At 36.3% G+C, this 21,998-nt stretch overlaps 1 protein-coding gene across 6 annotated transcripts in view; it reads right to left on the bottom strand.

The window, feature by feature from the left end:
• Nucleotides 1–3,920: 3,920 nt before the first annotated feature.
• LOC131677804 (probable serine/threonine-protein kinase cdc7) overlaps nucleotides 3,921–21,998 on the bottom strand; it is a 197,458-nt gene continuing 179,380 nt past the window's right edge. For all 6 annotated transcript variants that reach the window (XM_058957855.1, XM_058957849.1, XM_058957852.1 and 3 more), the window contains exons 5-8: nucleotides 20,527–21,444; nucleotides 5,417–5,674; nucleotides 5,274–5,351; nucleotides 3,921–5,205 (exon numbers count right to left, since the gene is read on the bottom strand). In XM_058957855.1, coding sequence (XP_058813838.1) covers nucleotides 4,177–5,205; nucleotides 5,274–5,351; nucleotides 5,417–5,674; nucleotides 20,527–21,444 — 2,283 coding nt within the window. In that variant the 3' untranslated portion in view covers nucleotides 3,921–4,176. The remainder of the gene's footprint in view (nucleotides 5,206–5,273; nucleotides 5,352–5,416; nucleotides 5,675–20,526; nucleotides 21,445–21,998) is intronic.

Below are 21,998 nucleotides of genomic sequence, written 5' to 3' on the forward strand. Positions count from 1 at the left end.
TAACAACTGCGTTCTGAACGCTACACAGTACAAATATAGAAATATATTTTCGTAAATTCCCGCTTTCTTTCGCTGCTGCATACAATTATAGCATTTTATATTATTTAGCTTGTTTCTGCTGCGCTTACATATTACACATGGACATAAATAGTTATGTTAGTATATATATTTTATTAGATACTCAGTGGCTACAACATGCTTGAGTTCGGCATTTTTTTTCAACCGGATGCACACTGGATGTTGCACTCTGCGATTCCTGTGCAGCGCTGTGTATCTTTTTTAGCTAAAAATTATTGTATCCATTTGCCTTAGCGTGCCTTATAGTGTATACTTAGTATATTTTAGTTGTCCTTTCATCGTCTTACTAGTTTCAGGTAAGGTATGTAAAGTTTTTGCGTTTCTTTTGTGAGTCCTTGTTCACTCCGCTTCGACGTGAAACTCTATTATTGTTTTCCACATGTCTGTTATTTTTACTGTTGTAAATATCAATATTTCTATAAAAATCTAACACTCATAAGTATGTTTTTGTATTATTTTGTGGGCGTATTTACCAATTATCTATATCTCCCTTAGACTAAGCAACATTTAAATTACACTCATTTGCTATGTATATGAAACTTCTATTTTATCTCTTTCCGTTTTTTGTTTTTTTTGTTCTAAAAAACGAAAGCATCACTTATTATTCTGTTAACACTAGAGAGGGTTGAAAACACAGGTAGAAAAAGAACCAGAAAGACACCGATAAGGAAAGAGAAAATAAAGAGCTAATAAATAAACCCGAAATAAGAAAGGGCTAATATTATTGTGAGTGGATACTTAAACGTAAGGACAAACATAATTACGAGAAAACAATGTGTAAAATTAAACAGAGCCACTCTCGCGATAAAAAACTTTCGATGGACTAAGAGGTGAGAAGATTTCATTCTGCTTCTACTGCAAAGTTCAATTTTTCGCACGTATATCGTATTAGGCTAGGATAAGGTTACTTCTTATTTTTTCACAACAACATTTAATGGGTTAATTGCACAATAGATGCCACTGTTTGCATTAGTTGGCAGTTGGTACTCAGATTGTAGCTCTTCTACATCTTCATTAGTACTTGCTTGTTTTGCAATTTTTTGCATACTGGCAGGATCATCAACTGGGAATTTTCTTCAAACTATTTGATTGTTCTCTCTGGATCCTACTGAGACTGGTTTAGTTTTGGAAACCAGGGCCGAAATCAAACATGGATGGATTCGTGTGCTTGATACTTTTTCGCAAAGGTTCATGAGAAAATTCGGAGCATCTCAGTTGAATTTTGAATTCAATATGATTCCGATTATAAAACAATTAAACTAAATAGATCTTTTAAATAACCAACAAAAAATAAACAATCATCTACGGAAGCGAACCGAATCCGTTGAAAATTCTACTAATAAATCCTTTCTCAATCAACAAGAACTAGATAAGTACGACCTGAGTTTTGCATACCTCATTTTTGCTTCTATCAAATAATTTATCTTTTAATTGTTAATACAACTCGCCATTCTCGACTCTCATTCTCAGAGCCTGTATTTCCACAGCGGACATAGATCACAAATAATCAGGTGAGAAAAAAAATCTTTTTTGAAGATCAGCTTTCAATTGCGCTTTTTTCTATGCATTTGATATTAGCCTACTATTACGCACACTTTCATACGCATACGAAACATTCACTTAAACCTATATTTTTCAAAACAATGAGGTTTTGTTCAATCGATTTCTCCGTTCTAAGGAATAACTTACAAAAATAATCAACAACGAGTAGAAAATCGAACAAAAAAGAATAAATAAACCTTGTCAGTACCTCGAGCAAAACAAAGGAGAACTTTCTAAATATATATATATATATATATATATATATATATATATATATATATATATATATATATATATATATATATATATATATATATATATATATATATATATATATATATATATATATATATATATATATATATATATATATATATATATATATATATATATATATATATATATATATATATATATATATATATATATATATATATATATATATATATATATATATACAGGGTGTTTGGTTCATGGTTAAGAATCTCTCGGGGGTGATAGACTGCCATATCTGGAGAAAAAAATTGTTCTACACATACCATCAAATCTCAACCGTAACAGAGTTATTGAACTTTTAGTGTAAAAAACTTATTTGTCTTAAAATACCTCTAACTTTAAAAGTATACTTTGTATTTTAAATGTTTCAGCTCCATTCGAAAGGTGAGAAAATTTCCTATTGAATGGTGTTCTTATATCTTTTAAGTAATTAGTTTTAATTACCTTTTAACTGTAAAGTAGTTAAAAGCGAGTGTTTTTGAAGATGGTTTTGGCTAATTTTCTCGAAATAATGAAGTATGATTATAGCAATATCCATTATCCAAAAGTTGGGTTTTAGAACGATTCATAATTTGTTCTTGGACGTCATATTTCTATCTCTTCTCATTTCTTTGTAATTTCATTACTATACTTTTCCTGTAACCGACTTGCAAGTGCTTAAAAGACTCTAATCTAAAAAATATGCTTTATATCGTTATTTACAAGATTTTATTAGAAAGCTGAGAAAATGTCCTATCAGTGTATGTACAAATATCTTTTAGTTAAGTGTACTAAATGATTTTTCACTAACGAAATAACTCAAAATTTGTGTTTTTTGGAGAGTTTTTTAATTATTCTAATTATTAATCAACAAAATTTATCTTTACTATTGTTCATTTGATGCCCCTTAATGTTCTCTATAACTTTTTATTAGACACTTTGTCTATATCTCTTTTCATTTTGCTGCTATTTAATAGTTAACACAGCATGAGCTCGCCACAAATGTAGTGGGTTCGAAATCATTATTTTTTGCATATGAAACGATGTGATAAAAACGATTTTGCGTCGAAACCAAAAGAGATAATTGAATGGAGTCAAAGAAAGAACTGTAGAACTTGCTGAGATGCATTCTTGCCATGATAATAATGGTGATGTTTATTATTTACTATTTTAAAAAAATTAACGAAAATGCTAATAATAGCACTAACTTTAAACTAATTTACTTTTAAAAGAATACTAAATTCACTTAACTGAAAGGTATTAATACATTTTTCACTGTAAAATTTTTCTGGCTTTTGAATAAAAAGAAAAAAAAGTACAATAAATGCCGTAATTTTTCAATTAGAGCTGGTACTAGTGAAAATGAGATAAAAATATCCAAGTTGAATAACCCAAAATCATGAAAATAAGAAAAGGTAAGTGTATCATGTCAAAGAACAAATTGAGCAGCTCATCAAGACTAACAATCTGAATTATTAAAATGATGAGGTTAACTATTAGGATTTTCAAGAAATGAACGAAAAATCGTTTGAAATTGTTTAATTTTCAATAAATTACTTTGAAAAGGCTACTTAAACTCATTAGCTGAAACATATGAGGGCATCAGTCAATGCGAAATTTTCTCACCTTTCGAATGGAATTGAAACATTTAAAATACAAAGTATACTTTTAAAGTTAGAGGTATTTTAAGACAAATAAGTTTTTTACACTAAAAGTTCAATAACTCTGTAACGGTTGAGATTTGATGGTATGTGTAGAACAATTTTTTTCTCCAAATATGACAGTCTATCACCCCCCGAGAGATTCTTAACCATGAACCAAACACCCTGTATATATATATATATATATATATATATATATATATATATATATATATATATATATATATATATATATATATATATATATATATATATATATATATATATATATATATATATATATATATATATATATATATATATATATATATATATATATACTCTGTAAAACTCTCAATGCTTGCAAAGAAAAAAAACAAAACTTCAATGATCACTGTATGAACCTAAATTACATGATAAATAAGTGAAATGACGAAAACGTACGATAAGCTGAGAAAAAAAAACAGACTGAAATTGTATGTACAAGTTTGATTATCATCTAAATAGAAAACTTAAACAAATCTAGCAAAAGAATAAATAAATATAAATACTACACGTCTGCAAATGAGCAACTCACACATACTGATAATGATGTTCACTCATTCTAATTGGTCACTCATTCCCATTCGCGCCACACCGCCGTTTGTCAGTGCCTACTATTCTAGCTAACGTTTTTACACAGATTTAGACTACCCGTTTGGCTGCTTGTGTTGAGACACTCCTCGCTCTGCTTTAATACTATATTTGGCTCGAGAATGGAATGCTTGGTCGATTTGCCGATGACCGACTCGCGCTGGCTGTAGTAGTCTTCTGCGTGATTGTTGTTGTTATTGTTGTTGTTCACGCTATTATTATTATTATTGTTGTTGTTGTTCATTGGCGAATGATGATCCTGATCCACTTCCATGCCTTCGTCTTCGTCATAGTTTGGCTCCGATTTGATGTTCTGTATCAGCGGAGGTGGCTCTTCGTCGGTTCCGCTTGTACTTCCATTAGTCGGTGTCTCCGGTGGATTCGGTACAGGTGTCCCAGGAGCTACCGGGCTCGCCATACCACCGTTATTAAGTCGCAGATTCAGTGCCTTGGCAGCTGCGGCTGCTTGAATCACATCTTCAATGCCTAGTTTTCGCTTTTCCGCTCGCATTTCCTGCTCGTACTGTTGGACCAGTTTTCGCTTGGAGTAATACTTCTGGTACTTTTGGCTGTCCAGCATCTTCTTCGATTGGTTAACCTGGTGCACACCGAACTGTGAGAGGTTATTGTTGTTGATGGAGCTGAGGTTGTTGTTGAGGTTTGCGTTGTTGTTGGTTGTGTTGTTGTTATTGTTGCTTGCGTTGTTGTTCAGGTAGTCTTCGTTCAACACAGCTGCGGCGGCTGCGTGTTTGGCCTTCATCAGTTCTTTAAAACTATTACGATTGGCCAACTGCTGCTGTTGTGCCGCGGCTGCCGCAGCCTGTTGAGCTTGCTGTACCGCTTGTTGTTGCTGTGCGTGAGCGACTGCTTGTGCTTGTTGCTGGGCTGCTTGAATTAATTGTTGTCGCTGGTGGGCCAAGTTCTGCTGATGCTGAGCCATGGATTGTTGTTGTTGCTGCTGCTGCTGTTGCTGGTACAGACGCTGTTGCTCCTGCAGACGGAGGGCATGCTGCTGCTGCTGTTGTTGATAGTCTCGCTCTTCGTTGTCGTTGGTACTCTGCGTCAAAAATGAAAAAAACATGCTACAATCAAGAGACTTCAACGCTGACAGGGCAACGAACTCACCTCTCCATGTAATCCTTTCACTTGCAGAGCTTCCGCTACCTTTAAGAAATTCGGTAAATCTTCGTACTTGACATTTACCTAGACACAGACAATCGAATCAGTTAATACTTCTTCCAGTAGACTATTAATTACAATATGCTCACCTGTCCACTGTACATAAAGTCCAGCAAGCCTGCCATGTGATGGGCATTCACGTCCGTCATGAACAAAATCGGATGTTGTGACGGGTGCTCGAGGAATATCTTCTGGAAGTACGGACTGCACACCGATAGGACCAGCTTGTGTGCTTTGAAGATTTTTCCACCGGCAGCGATCGTGACGTCAACCATCTGCCCGTCCCGTTGCAGACTGTGGAAGCCCTTACACATGTTTCCATGAAAGCCTCGCCAGGACAGCAGGTACTAGAATTTATCAAAAAGAAACAAAACATAAAATAATCTACTCCACAAGATTGTATCCTAGTTTAGATTAATTCGTAAACTGCTATTATAACGTGTCACAGGGGCAACAAGATCGAACGAGGGAGAAAAAAGTGAAACTTGTTCTTTCAACTCACAGTCAAAAAGAGCACAACAAACAAACATACATCAACAGACTCTCTGCGAGATGTTGCAACCGTCGAGCTAGAGCAAACAAAAAATCTTAATTTATTTATGAATTTCGCAATACACTGAGCGTGTGCTTCTTGCTCGAGCCCCGGTGAGTTCGGGCTACCATCTTTTACGCTCGACTGACACGCGGTGCCGTCCTTCTTAAAAAATGGTAGTCTTTCGTAACTGAGTTTGAAACGCCAAATCTTTTGTTATCCGTTTCGCGTTGATTTGCTTGGTTGAATTGACAGCACTGCAATGTTTGATTCTTCGCAAGACTTCTCCAGCCCAGAAGGATGCCCCGAGGGTAAAATGTCACCTGATGTGGTGGCTATGATTGGCATATGTATGCATGTATGTATGTACGACCGGGACCGAGCGAAGCCAGCAGTGAAAGTTTTCTTTGCTTCTGCGAGTGAAAGTTTTCCATGCTTGGTCATCAACGAGCGGGCAACGAACTTATGTTGCGCGCCGAGAACACCCTTGAATGACCTTGCCCATCGCGGAGTTGACCTGCCCGGAAGAATGTCTTCGGTTAATTATGAAATTTGAAGTTAGCCCTTCCCTACACAAGGGCTAGGAACTCACCAGAGTTAGGGTTTAGTTTGTTTATCACCTTTTTCGCACGCCGAAACCAACTTAAAACGCGTGACAAAGTGAAAGTTGCGAAGCAGCAGAAGCAAGTGGATAGAAACAAAATGAAGAAAAGATTCCAAACCATATCGCGGGGAGTCGCAGATTGAGGGCAGCTTGCGGCGTCTTTACAGAACATCCGGCAGAGGCAAAGTTGCGAAAAGTGAAAGTGGTTGTTTGACGACGACCGCCGATGGCTGACAGAGCGGGGCCAAGGCAAAACAACAACAAACATTAGACGTCGTCGTCGTTGTCGTTATCAATCCGAATCGTATTGAGTTCGGTATGTATGTTTGGTATGTTTACGGCGTAGAAGAATGGGTTGGTCGATAAAATGGTAAACAATAAAATTTATGTTTTTTAACTTGCGGTTTTGGATTGCCCTATGATTCGCGGCATGGAAGTAATATTATTGTATGATATCTAGCAAAAGCAGAAATCCTGTGGAGCCTTTGGTGGAAAACTGAAAAATATTAAATAATGCAGAGAAGATATTTATTTAATACCTGCACGTAGAATTTAAAAAAATCTTTTTCATTTTCTATTTTTTTCTGTTGCACTTTTTAAAAAAAGTGTGATGAAAACAGAAATGTCGTTTAAACGACAGTCACATAAAATAAGGCCACATTCGTAACCAGATAAGATTTTCGCTGTTTCCCAGATTTTTACTGTGGAAATACTATTGGCTACATACATACATCATAGGTGATATGTAAATGCCTGCTTACAATAAAACCGAATCTACAAGAATATATCAACGACTGTATATCGAGCACAATAAATGAACATTCTCGTTTAGGAAAGAATGAGATGTATTGTTGCAGGGCCGGCGGAAAGCGTGGTAGTATGGGTAGTACTACCCACTCGAAAATAACCGAGTGGATAATTACCCACTCGAAATTTTGAACCATTTCAAAAAATTTAGATGCGAAACGCATGTATCTCGCACTACACACATTTGAAAACATCGATGTACCACAATTCCATTTGCATAAACTAACGTGATTTAATGTGAATGTAATGTAAGCGTGTGCATTGCGAAAAGGGAAACAATCCTTACTAATGGACCCCTCATCCTATGCTTTCTACCCACTCGGGCGTAAAGTGTTTCGCCGCCCCTGTATTGTTGTCCTCAGTGAAGTTCAGCCGACAAATAAACCAGAATTCTGGTTGGATCCATTTAGTATTCCAGCTCTTGTGACCCTACCGATTCTAATTAGAATCTGTTGTACCACAGAAGCTGGAATACCAACTGAAATCAGCCAGCATTCCGACAGGACTTACTGAGTTAGTAGGAATAATATCATGTAAACAAATGCATCCATTAATTAAAAACCGTGTTTTTCTTTATTATGATTTAGCTTTCGATAATCAAGAAGTGTGATTAAAGATTCTGCTGAAAATTCCGTAAGCCACGAAAAGTGTTTTGTTTCACTTCGCTTGAATTTATTTTGTAACATGATCGAAGTAACTCGAAGCTATAGCAAATATTCTTGTTCCCAGAAATGAAGAAGTAATCATAATTTTATGCAGTGTTGGGCATTCCTTTGTACGGGATAAGAGGGTGCATGTTTTGACGTTTCCTTGAAATATGAGAGAAGGCAACATAAACTGGATTCCTGGCTGGACTAGACAGCCCAGGAAAACAAACGAATTTTTGAAAACTCAATCGGCCCACCAGTCTCTACTCCAAATTTGAATCAAATCGGGCAAGTTCGGTAACTGGACCAACGAGTTCAAACGTTGTATGGGATTTTTCGGCAACTTACTTGGAGAAATCGCACTAAGTTGAATTTTTAACCCTAGGTGGCACTGTATGCATCAGTTTATCACTGAAAGTGAAAATAAGAAAGATAATTTTTGCCTACAACTTTGTCGAAGACTGCAATTTCTTTAAGATAAGTTTTTGAACAACATATTGTGGTAGTCGATTCCCATGAACTTCATTTTTCTGCAAAACAATGTTTGGGTTTAAATAGTATGTCATCAAAATTTAGTTCCACATTTCATTCCATAGAGGGCGCCAACACTGACATTTAAAGGAAGAGCGATAGAATATGAACATATTCCCAACATTTCTGGAAAAGGCTCAACAGCTTTGTAGAATACACAGAATTTCTATTTCTTTCCGTTGAGAAGTTAGTGTTGGCGTTGGTGAAATGTAAAAGTACAGTTTGTTAGTTTTTTTTTTCTTTTTTTTTTAATAGCCCGCCTCTTACCCCCACACCAAAAAGCTCACAAATGGAGCCCCCTGGTAGTGGACACATCAGTTCTCAGCGTACAAAAAAAAGGTCAGCACAACAAAACAAAGTTACGAATCGCGGTAACGCTGAGAACAAAAAAAACAATACGAGACCGACAAAACACAAAATTTGACAAGAAGCTACGGCGAGTACCCAGCGGAAAAGAATCCTTTTAAGGGTCTCATCGTAGCTTTGCAGGAAGCTCATAATAATTTAAATTTATTTATTACTAATTGCTAGAAAAAATGCATTTATCAATTGTTTTTATTAAAAAAATGTTAACCAATTATAGCTAAAGGAATAAGCTCGATTGGTGGTGAACGAAGTTTATATTAAAAATTCTATTTTATTTTTTAAAATTAGTTTCAATTTTGCTTGGAAACGAGTGCGACATGTTATTTGCTTTAAATCAGTAGGAAGCTGGTTGAATAACTTAGGTCCGATGAAAGAAATGCGTCTTTGACCAAGGTTCGTGGATACTCTGGAGTATAATAAATGATTGGCTTGTCTAGTGCTGTGAGCTCGAATGCCTGTTGTAAATTCTAGATTATTATGAGCAATAGTATTATGCAAAGCATTGTGGATGTATATTATTGTTTGGTAGTTAGTCAACCCAAGCAAAGGTAAAATGTTATGGGCATTATTATTGTATAACAAAATAGTAGGGTACATAAATGGCTTTTTATAAATAATTTTAAGACATCTGTTTTGAAGCGTTTGTAGCTTTTTCAGATTCGAGATACTGGCACGGCCCCACACAGATACAAGGTAGTTCAGCAATGAGTGGATGTGCGCATAATAAAATTTTAGAAGTACATGCTGGGGAACAAAAGAGCATACTTTACGCATAGCCCCGCATAACGATGCAACTTTTCTCTCTATAGATGTTATATGCTCAATCCAGAGTTAGTTAGTGTTAGTTTGTTATGACTAATATCATCTAAAGTGATGAGCCTATTCTGGTATCATCAGGAAGAGAGTCGCATTATTTTTTGAACAACTTTAAAAGAAGCTATATTACCTATAACCTTTCTCCGAATAAAGTAGCAGCGTACTGTCGCTTAAATATCTATATAATACTTATTTAGCAGAATTGTTCCTATTTTCAGCATAAATGAAAATAAAGGTTCTATTCTGTGCATCTATTCTCACCTCAACGATCCAATTATTGCCTCCTGGGCGTGCAATTTTCACCTCATCGAAAAACAATCTAGTTGAAACGCAGTGCCTTATATTCCATTTGCGTCGATTCTAACTAGGAATCCTTATAATGGACGCCAAGGCGTGATTTGTTGAAACAAATCATTCTACTTTTTTCAGTCGATCAAAACAAACGTAAACATTACGCACATGAAAGAACCTCATCAACTTTTAGTAGAAGAGCACCCAGAATTGCGCTTGCGGAAAATAATCATGCGAAGAGTAACAACTGGCATGGCAAGTTTCACATCACACATTGCTTAGTCCCTAACCGAATTGTATGTGCAGATGAAAATAAAATCTCTGCAATCAGCAATTAGTTGAATAACTTGAAATAATTAATTACTTATACCTGAAATTGCATTACAATATACACTCAGGTTTTTTTTTACGCGGGGGATACGAGCCGCGTAAATGAAAACCGCGTAAATGAAAACCGCGTAAATTTCAAAATCCGCGTAAATGAAAACCGCGTAAATTTCAAAATCCGCGTAAATGAAAACCGCGTAAATTTCAAAATCCGCGTAAATGAAAACCGCGTAAATTTCAAAATCCGCGTAAATGAAAACCGCGTAAATTTCAAAATCCGCGTAAATGAAGACCACTTAAATTTAAGAATCCGCGATAAAGGGAACCTCATTGATGGATACCGCGTAAATTTCAAAAACCGCGTAAATGAAAACCGCGTAAATTTCAAAAACCGCGTAAATGAAAACCGCGTAAATTTCAAAATCCGCGTAAATGAAAACCGCGTAAATTTCAAAATCCGCGTAAATGAAAACCGCGTAAATTTCAAAATCCGCGTAAAAAAAAAACCGCGTAAAAAATACCGCGCAAAAAAAAAACCGCGTAAAAAAAAACTTGAGTGTATTTTCAAATTCTTGTTTTAGTTTGACCGCACTGGTGATTCTTTTCTGTATGCTGGATGCAAAATGTTTGTTTTGATTGTGGTAGTGTATCGGACAAAACACGGCCATAATGTTAACCCCCGTTTTTAATAAAAACCCATTTTAACACTAGGCCTATCCTAGTGTTAAACGTGTGCTTTAAAAGTGAAATAATCGTAAAAAGGTTCTCCAGCTAAAATAAAGGTATGTATCAGTGCAATAAATCATATAATTGTGCCGGAGTAACGAGATATGAGGCGGTAAACGCTGGCTCGTAAGTATTTATTTTACTAAACGCCGTTGCGTCCTGTTTCGGTTCACTACGTAAGTGAGGCGAATTAGCAGATATTTCAATAAGGGCATTTTATTTTTATTTGAAAGTTGGATTTAGCGGATAGAATTAATCAAATAGGTGCACATCAAATAAAGAATATAACTTGAGCTTATTTTTGCACACCTGTTTTAGTGCCTTTTCAGCAGGTCATTTGATATCATTTGATACTTTTAAAGCAGTTCGCCATCAATTATTACTCCAAGATGTTTCACTTCAGTAGCAATTTCGATAGTGGTTTCACTAAAGATATGGTTATTTCATTTTGGCATTCCTTTTCTCTGTAAATAGAATAGCGGTGATTTTGTTGAGATTTATGTGAATCCCTTGTCGTAGAAAGATTTTTCACCGCACAGTGATGAAAGTGCGTAACCTGTTAGTTCGAATGCCCACTCTTTATTGAGAACAGTCGTCGGTGGTTTTCATGGCTATGGTACACACTCAACAAACTAGTATTTGTATATATATATATATATATATATATATATATATATATATATATATATATATATATATATATATATATATATATATATATATATATATATATATATATATATATATATATATATATATATAGAATATAGATATAAATATACATATATATATATATATATATATATATATATATATATATATATATATATATATATATATATATATATATATATATATATATATATATATATATATATATATATATATATATATATATATATATATATATATATATATATATATATATTCCTTATTCTTGTCTCTCAACACCTATTAATGGACCCATCGAACCCCCTTGCCTCCTATAAGCAAATCGTCTTTTCGATCGATCAAATTTCTATCGTTATCTATTTTTAGCTCCAGTGGAACACGTTCTGGCTTGAGATATTATCACTGGTTGCATCCCATTAGCTAGCTCAGACACCGTCAGACATTGGTGGTGAATAAGGCTATGGAGAAGCATATTGAAGTCTGCTCTCAAAGCCAGGGATAGAATAGGGAATATATTGAATACAACTTCGACAATTTTGTTCCAGGTAGCAGGAAATAGTAGAATGATTAATTTAGAATGGTTACAATTATATGAGGAGTCCATTTCACTCGTAAACGGATTTTTTGCAAAATAAAAGTCGTTAGAATGTGATATAAAGTGGCAATATTATTATTCCATAGCAAATCCGAAAATAATTATTGTGTGCAATTTCTACATAAGCAATTTCGGGAGATTCAACGGCGCGTTCGTCGGCAATTTTGGGGCAATTTAAGGACGTGTAGAGTGGCGTAAACATGACGGTGACAAATAGGAGGCGATCTTAAAAGCAACATTTGTATTTTGACATTCAAAAAACTTTTTTAGTTTAGTAAATATAAGTTCAAAAACCACAATTTATTTGATTTCAATACAAAATGCAAAACGAAAATATCGGTGATAATTATCACTAGAACGATTGAATGATACTGGTAAGACGAATTTCGAACAGAGCGGCGGTTCCTGAACACTAACGAAACGGCTTCTAACACAGGGAGCACCTTTGCAAACAGCTTTGTTTTCACGGGTAGTCTTATCTCCGGTCGTCTTTTTAATACGGTCCATTGAAAAATTCTACTAATGCTACATCCAATCATAGCACAACCAATGACTGCTTTTATAGAACCGTACAATCTACAGAATAAGGTTCACTATTTTTGAGCACTTGCCTGATCACATAGCACAAAAGGTTTATAATGTAAAAAGTCGGAAGCTATTCCGGTAGAAATTTTGGAGTCGTGCCCATAGGGGAACTGGTGGTAAGCCCGACACCCGACGACTTGTCCCAGATATCAAATTTTAAATCATACAATAATGATAGGGTATTATTAGTACGATTATTTCGAGCATTTCGAAATACATCGATGCTATATAGGTTTACCAAATGTCAACAAAATAAACAAATCATGCGTAAGCAAAGTCGATGTGCACTTGGATGTTGTTTTTTGTTAATTAATTGTAAGGTTCTAACAGCACAGAAGCTTTGAAAATCACCATTTTTATTATCGCAAGTTCTAATTTACTCTCCCCATCGTTATTTGTGTGTGTTGAATATAAGTTTGAGTATTTCAATACTGTTAATTGAGCCTTTAATGAAAATGTGCACTGTTGGGGTAAGACCGACACTAGGGCATTGCAAAAAATTTTTTTTTGAATTCTCAAAGGCCCCCCCTCTCATATTGTGACAAATGTCAAAGTAAGCTCAGATGCCAAATTTCACATCATTTGGACAATTTTAGACCCCCGCCCACTTGGCTTGAATTTTTTTGAAATTGGAACTATGGGAAAATATGGAGGAAAAATACATTAAATGCTATAACTTTTGAAGTAGCAATCAGAAAATTATAATTTATACTTCTTTTGAAAGAAAATAATCTTAGTATTTGAATGGAGATATTTTTGTTTCTAGAAAAATACGGGAAAGTGGGGTACTGGGACATTTTGGTCCCAAAATCCCCTATTTTTAATGATTTTTCTGCTCCGTGATGCAAATCATACATATTTTGTAGTTTTTCTAATGTGAAAAAATCTCAAAAATCGATCGGAGCCTTCTTGACCTTTGTCCGAATACGAGAAGTTGGGGTTATAGGGCCTTTTGTCATTCATATTAAACTTCATCTTTTTTCTCGTGAATATATCTCTATTATTCTTCACTCAATTTTCATAAACTATACCTTGTTGAACGTGGAAAATCCTTAGGATCATAACAAAAATAGATTCGTTATCGGTAAAATTCAGGAACATCAATTTATCTGACATATAGTGTCGATTTCACATTTTTATCATAAAATCGCACATATTAACTCCATTTAACAACAAAATTCTTATTTAATTTATTACTTTTAGTGTAAAATATGCTTAGGGATCACATGAGAAAAGTTTCATTCCTGGAAAAATGGGGAAAGTTGAGGTATTAGGACAAATAATGAAAAAAATGAGATTTGTAGAGTAAATATCAAAAAGTTTGATGTTTCTGAATTTTAACTCTAACGTTTTTTTTTTCGTTTTATTCCTCAGAATTTTACACGTTCAACAAGTTACATTTTATGAAAATTGATTGAAGTATAATAGAGATATATGCATGAGAAAATGATAAAATTTAACATGAATGACAAAAAGCCCTATAACCCCAACTTCTCGTATTCGGACTAAGGTCAAAAGGGTTTCGTTCGATTTCTGAGATTTTTTCACAATAGAAAAACCACAAAATATGTATGATTTGCATCACGGAGCAGAAAAATCATTAAAAATATGAGATTTTGAGGCCAAAATGACCCAGTACCCCGCTTTCCCGTATTTTTCTAGTAACAAAAATATCTCTATTCAATTACTAAGATTATTTGCTTTCAAAATAGGTATAAATTGTAATTTTCTGATTGCTACTTCAAAAGTTATAGCATTTAATGTATTATGCCTCTATATTTTCCCATAGCACCAATTTCAAAAAAATTCAAGCGAAGTGGGCGGGGGTCTAAAATTGTCCAAATGATGTGAAATTTGGTATCTGAGCTTACTTTGACATTTGTCACAATATGAGAGAGGGGGGCCTTTGAGAATTCAAAAAAAAAATTTTTTTGCAATGCCCTAACCGACACTTTTCGGGTGGGGTAAGACCGACACGGTTTTCAGATGGTTGATTCGATACAAACAACTGAACATGTTTGTTGTGTTCAATTATATCATAAACACGTCATGTTAATAATTGAGATACACGAAAACTCTGTTTTTTGCATTTATTTCTTGTCAGTATTGTCTCAAGCCGACCAAAAAAATAAAAAATTAAATAGTGCATGATTCATAGTAATATTACAAAACGAAACGAAAAAGTAAAATCTAATACGAGATTCTGAAATGATAATGAAGCTCAATTTTCATCGATCGTCGGATTGTTGATAAACAATGTTCCAAAAAGTCATAACACGAATCGGATAGCATACTACGAAGCGTAGGGGAGACCGGGGCTAGTTGGTGGCGTTTTTAGTTTTAAATTTTTACCGCTTTGATGTAGGTAGATTTTGCAAAATAGAACACGCGGCATGAAAGAGAAGACTGTTGGTTCTCTGATTTTTTATTAAGTGTTTGATGCATTGTCTCCATTTTTAGAGACAAAAATATATGACGGCCCCGGGGTAAGTTGGCGGTATGTGTGGATACGCCAATAACTAAGCAATCAAGTGGAGATTCAATGACTTCAAGGGTCCTTTTGGAACGTGCTGAATGTCTTTTCAAGAAAACTGCATGTTAACCGACATTTGCTATTATATTTCAGTTTCAATACCCCGGTATTTTGACTTTGAAAAAATACCGGGGTATTGAAACTGAAATACTTTATGCGAATGGCCGGAATAAATGTCTCCTGCATTGACGAGATACACAAGAAAAAGATTTTCTTACTTTGGAGTGAATTCCAGAAATAAAATTTTTTTGCACTGTAAATAGTACCACCAACTTGCCCCGCGTGCAGCACCACCAACTAACCCCAACCGAATATTTTATTAAAAACTGTTTAAAAAATAACTTTTGTTTGTGGATAGATTTAATATCTATACGGATACTGAAAGCTCTTTTCACGCGTTATCGAAAAATATAATCATTCGGGAAAGAGATTGAAAATCACCCTAAATAACGCAAAGTATTTTAGTAAATTTAGATGATTTACTCGGTATGCTCGAAAACACAATATCACCCACAATTTCCACCAAACAAATCGTTTTGCAACAAAAGCACATTGGATAATGCGTTTCACATAACTTGAGGTACACAAAAAGAGGCAGCGCTATATGTCTAATAGAAACAAAGGGATTCCGGCAACTTACCCCAACCGCCAACTAGCCCCGGGCTCCCCTACATTACTTCTAAGTGAATGAATCCTAGTAACAGGAGATACATTATGCTTATAGAACTGATCTTACACCTTAGAATAGTTTCACAAGTGGGAATAAAGCTCGAAAAGATTACTTGAGAAAACCCATATCATTGTATAAACCAAGCGGAAAACATTATTTATTCACAACACCACGCATTTGAATGCTCTTCCTCTTGCTACGCCATGAAACTCCAGAAAGCACGCATTTGAATCACACAAACTCATATACACATAATTACAGTATATCACACATACACAACACATTTTTAATTAAGAAATTGGACAAAAGGCAAGTTAAAAAGGGTGTCGCTTTGGGATGTCGGTCTTATCCGCGGCATTTTTTAAATGTCATTTTTCTCTATTTTATGGCAACCAATAATTTTCAATGAATCCAATTTTTTGAAACGCTAAAAGAATTATATCTTGTTAAGAACCATCTAAACAAGGATTACAAACGGAATATACGAATTTAGAAGCTTTGTGGAATTTTAGAAAAATGATTGCGCTTAGGGTGTCGGACTTGCCCCCGGTTTCCCTATATAGAATCTTTGGAAGCATTTTGCCCCAAAGCGGCTCACTTTGGCAATTTGGTAAATGCGGGACAATTTCCAGGACGTCTTACCATGCGGGACAAAACCTTGAAATTTGAGCATGAGGGTTTTGAGAGGGGAGTTACAAGAGGAAGTCCATGCAAAGCTTATGCGAACTTTCGTGATGCTAGTTTACATTCATGGTTGCTAGTTTTACTGTTTTTGTCTCCGCAAGTCTGTGTATAAAGTATCTGTAATCGTAATCGACTTCTCGATATGAGAACCTATGTTGTAATTTCTAGCATCATAATTTAGATTACAAATAAATATGCCGATGGTCAGGAAGTTGTGCCAAACGCAAATTTCATTTATAACTCTGTGAAATGAATGGTTGGTTCTGATGAAGACCGTTCGTTTTGGGGCAATAATTTGGGTACGTTCTCCGCGGACTAATTTAGCGTATGGTGATGGTTCCTGGTCGTTAACGATGCGAATTCATAACACGTCTGCTGCTGGGGTACTTTTGTGCGAGCGACTTTCCTTGTCAACTGCTTGCAGGACACCTTTCCTCCGGTGAATTAATGGGCGGTCTGCTTGGCTTTTGCCGTCCACTTTTTGTTTAGTCGAGAAATATAATATCTTCACTCACGCATGATCTGGTACTTTTACAATCTATTATTTAATTGCAATCTCAAATGATAACTGCAAACTACAGTAGATCTGATAAGACAACTTTATATTCGTTCTAGTCTCTTGGATTTTTGCATACGTCATTGTCTTAAAAGAATTTTCAAATGTGCTAATTTACCCTAGAACGGTTTTGTGGGGTACATCCCTGTTATTTCGCTACGGTTCAAGCACACTTTATCATAAATTAATTTGATTATTGAACTTCCATTAAAGCAGGTGCAATATATTTGTTTCACTTGTCTAACCTTAAATTTGGTATATAAAACGGCTTAATCCGATGTAAAATGATCATTTTACAGCCAAAACCATTTACTATGTCGGATTTACCCCACCTTACCCTAATAAGCGAGAAACTTGCGTAAAATTTTACTAGTTTCAACATCGCTGAACAATCTGTTATTTAATATAATAAAGCTACTATAGCAAAGTAACTAGAAAATGCACTTGGATCTTTATCGTATTTTTAGGGTTTGAGGATAAACAAGGCAAAACACATTCGTGAATATGTACCATTTGTTCAAAAGACAATTTAATAATTTTCACAACGCCGTATAGATGGTCAAAATCGGTTAGAAACTTCCGAAATTATAGCAATATTAAGGGAAAAGGGAATATTGACTATTTTAAAGACTGGTTGTATAAAAAATGGAATATTATATAATGAAATCAACTAAACACGAATATCCTTGAACAGGCTGCTTTGATTGATGAATTTAGAATAAAACTCATATATTATAAATTCAATAAAAATTAGGCATATTACATCGATTTTAGCTTTTTTTTAGTTTTGAGCCTACGAACTTACTTTGAGAATTAGGTTTTTGGATAAACAGTAATCCACGGTCAACTGCTGTAATCAATGAAATCTTGTATTGCCTTTTCATTTATTGATTGTAATTAATGGAACCAGAGAACATGGAAATAGGATATACATTTTTTCTAAAACTGTAAAAAAAACTCTATACCATGGTAGTACTCTAGTTTGTAAAAACATAATCCTATGTTGTTGGATGTTAAGCCTTATAACTGATGAATGATATAACATAAACTAATTACTATCATTACGAGTTCTATCAGCTGCATCAACTGGTACCCGAGGAAGCGTGCCCGAACCAATTAGCATCCCGCAGAGTTTCGCACTTGCGCGAAAGGGAAAGTGCCAGAGTCCATCCCGTGGAATACACGTACTGCTCCTCTGATTTCCATCGTGATAACTGTTGCCGTTGTTGTATTATTCAACGGCCTAGGGTTTTCCCCTATCGTTCGAAGCGTGCAGAAAGGTGTGAAGAATTTCTGAATAAGTGATTCTTTTACGCAACAGCAAACCTCTGCCGGCGTCCTCCCCAGGGGTTTAAACTGTAAGAAACTTTACCCAAAGTTCGTCATCTTCTGATTTGCACTAGTTACGCTGTCAAAATACTACCAATGGTCCTCTGCTGGCCGCTGGTTGATGATTATGTGCTGTTGTAGCAATATCAAAACAACATCACAACAACAAAAATAAAACCCCGGTGACTTAGCCAAACCGTCGGCGCAAGGAGAAGGAGTGAAGCGCTGAAAACGACCCCAAACGATCTGCACATATTTCGTAATCCGATCTCCAAAAAATGCCACAACGTTTTGGGTATGCGCGCACTGCGCAGTAGCGTGCGCTCGGAGGAGTCCGTCTAAAAATGCCGCAAAACTTGCTAAGCTGATTGGTATTGAGTTCATCAACCGGTGCCTTTTCTCGCATTTTACTGTTCAGTTGGATGGTGGAAACAAAGTTGGCCGTTTCTGTTCGCTGCGCTTCGTGTACCCAAGGAGCCACAGCAGGAGTGTGGTGAGCCGAGGAAAAAGACTTGCGCCGAAACAAAATTAGAAACTAAACAAAAGTTTCCCTTCCACTTGGCGGGGCTGAGAAATAGAAAATAACAATTATATCCTACTATTTTAGCGTGCTGCGAGTTCTCACTTTTTTCAGGCTTACGAACAACATCGACTCCAACGGTTTTCTAATTAATATTTTAGTCAGGCAACCGGTGGGTCGTCCCTCTGCAAATCGTTTGTATGGGACGGTTCGTGTACCCCGTCAGCTGGAAGGGACACTTTTCTGATTGAGCTCATTCATTCTCAATCAAATGAAAGAAAGAGTTCCAAATAGCAATGTGCGCGTTGAATGCGATAAAAAACGCAGAGCGCAGTATGCGGAGATCGTTTTTGTAACGACGCGATCGTCGCCTGTGTTGAAGTTGTTTAGACACCGTAGAAACGTAGACTTTGGCGACACAACCACGAACCAGCACTCGCATGCCACACCTAGATGGAATCGATTTACAAAATACTTCTAATTATGTAAAAAAAGTGAAAGTTGCCGAAAAATAACCGCTGCGCCTGTGGCTCAGTGGCTGGGGCGATCGTCTTGTTATTGATCGAACAAAAAAGATGGAATTTCCAACGATTGAATTGAAAGTCACAATTAGCACTGCTGTTTCGGGCGGGTTGAGTCTATTATTGGGTATAGTACGCATATATCCATTTTGACGATTCATCTGCAGTGTAATGGACTTGTCGTATAAATGTCTATAGAATTTGACTTATTCCAAATAGTTCACGTTTATAATCCTAAAGAAGAAAACTATTCGTTTTCGACTATTCCCTCTTCGAGCGAAAAAGAGTGAAGAGGCACTTGGTCGTAGTGTCATGGATACCAATTCTAGAAAAAAGGCAGCTTAAAATTCACAACTTGCTATTGTTGTCAGTCGTGGCGTTGAACTGAACTCTGAATCGGTTATACTTCCCCACAAATGCGTTGATATTATCTATTTTCAACTTCTACTTTTATAATGCTGTTCGTCGATACTACCGGAGAGCCATACCACCACTCATTTCGCCCTATCTAACAGCGACGATCAGTTCCAAACGATCATTTTGCAGGCTGACGTTAGGCCAACCCAAGTGCATATAGGTATCACCAAGAGATTTACTTTCATTGGAAGGAGGTAGGAGCTATTAGAAGAAAGTTTCTCTTGCTTCACAAAACGTTCCGTGGCAAGTTCGTCACACTAGAGGTTCCCCGCCTATACCCCAGTCATCCCCATCATGTCTTGTGAAGAGGATTGTGTTATTTCGCTTCCACTACTGCAATAACTATGACTGACGACGACGTGATTAAATATGGTCACAGAAGGTCTTTGCCCTCTTTCCTAGCGCCTTGGCGGATTAATCGAAAAACTAGTTGTGGGAGATTTTATTGTTCCCAACCACCGAGTATTTACCTGGTCGATGTTGTGATGTTCGTTCATCTGGTGCAGCAGTTTCTGGTTCAGATTTTTCAAATTTGTACTTCCTCCGTCATACATGCTGTCCCTTTCATTCGGATAGTCGTCGTAATCGGTGTCCCGGTCCGTGCTGCTAATCGCACTACTACTGTTACTGTGCAGGGTAGTTCCATTGTGAGTACTGTTGGCTGCCGCCAGCAAGGCGTTGAAGTTCGCATTCGTGGACGGTCCGTTTGTCATTTTAGGTCCGTTGGTACTGCTCACGTGACTTGTTGGACTACTATTTAAACTACTGCTATCTGTGTTGCCACTGATGACACCACCGTTGGTTAAGTGTCCCGCCCCAGGACTTTGACTTAAACTTTCGATTAGCTGTTTCTCCTTTTCCCTGTAAGAGTTGTTGGCGACAATTCCGTTGTTGTTATTAGAGTTTACAGTACTGTTACTGTTGTTATTATTATTGTTGTTGTGGTTATTGTTATTATTGTTGTTCTTCTCTTTTCGACTCTGACTGTTACTCCGATCGGATACGTTGCTGAACTGGCTGAGTACAATCTCCCGTTTGAACTGGTCCAGCTTGGAGTCACCGCTGCCCAGATGATCCTCAATTATGTCCGAGATGTCCAACATGCTGCCACCGCTGTGGCCGTGGATAAGCTCACTCTTGATTTTCTGTTGACTAGCGGCGTTTGCTGCGGCAGCTGAGGCGGCCGCCGCGGCAGCAATGGCCACCGCAGCCGTCGAGTTCATAATCTCATCGTCAAACTGGGCATCGTCCAGTGTGTCCGAGTCGAACCGTTTCGTCGACGAGAAGAGGCGCAGGGTGGGGTCGTTTACCTGATCACTGAAGTACACGTCCATCAGGTTGAAGAAGGGCCATTCGCGTCGCTTGGGCTCCTCCGACATTTTTATGGCCTGGAAAGTGGAGGAAAGGATTCGATTAGTTCCACGAGTATTGACATGGCAGCATATGGAAGTGCATATGGGTCCTTCCGCGTAAAGTGTCACGACACGTCGTGTCGAGATGTAAATGTAGGACAGTCCGAAAATAGTTCTATTCTGTGAAGATTGCTTCGGAATAGAACCATTTTAGAACTGTCCCTCCAAGCATAATTGTCCTATGCACTTAGGGAATTCCATAGAACATGTGACAATGATGCGTATAACGGTATAACGGAAATATAGTAATAGTCCGAATATTTTGATTGGACCAGCCAACCCAATTTGTTTACAAATAAAGCACTTCAATAAAAGCATAACAGCAAAATACAGGATGAATGTAAAAAGTGTACAAATGCTTTATCTTATTGAAAGGCAATTGATTTATTGTAATGAAATGAAGTATATTATAATGAAATTGTAATCCAGAAAAAATGTTGTATTGGGATTATCGATTTACTGAAAAAATGTTTTCCAGGTTGTTTCAGATTACTTTCAATTGTTTGTCAGAGTTTAGGAATCATATTTTA

Source organism: Topomyia yanbarensis, chromosome 1 (assembly GCF_030247195.1).
Source record: "Topomyia yanbarensis strain Yona2022 chromosome 1, ASM3024719v1, whole genome shotgun sequence".
NCBI lineage: Eukaryota > Metazoa > Arthropoda > Insecta > Diptera > Culicidae > Topomyia > Topomyia yanbarensis.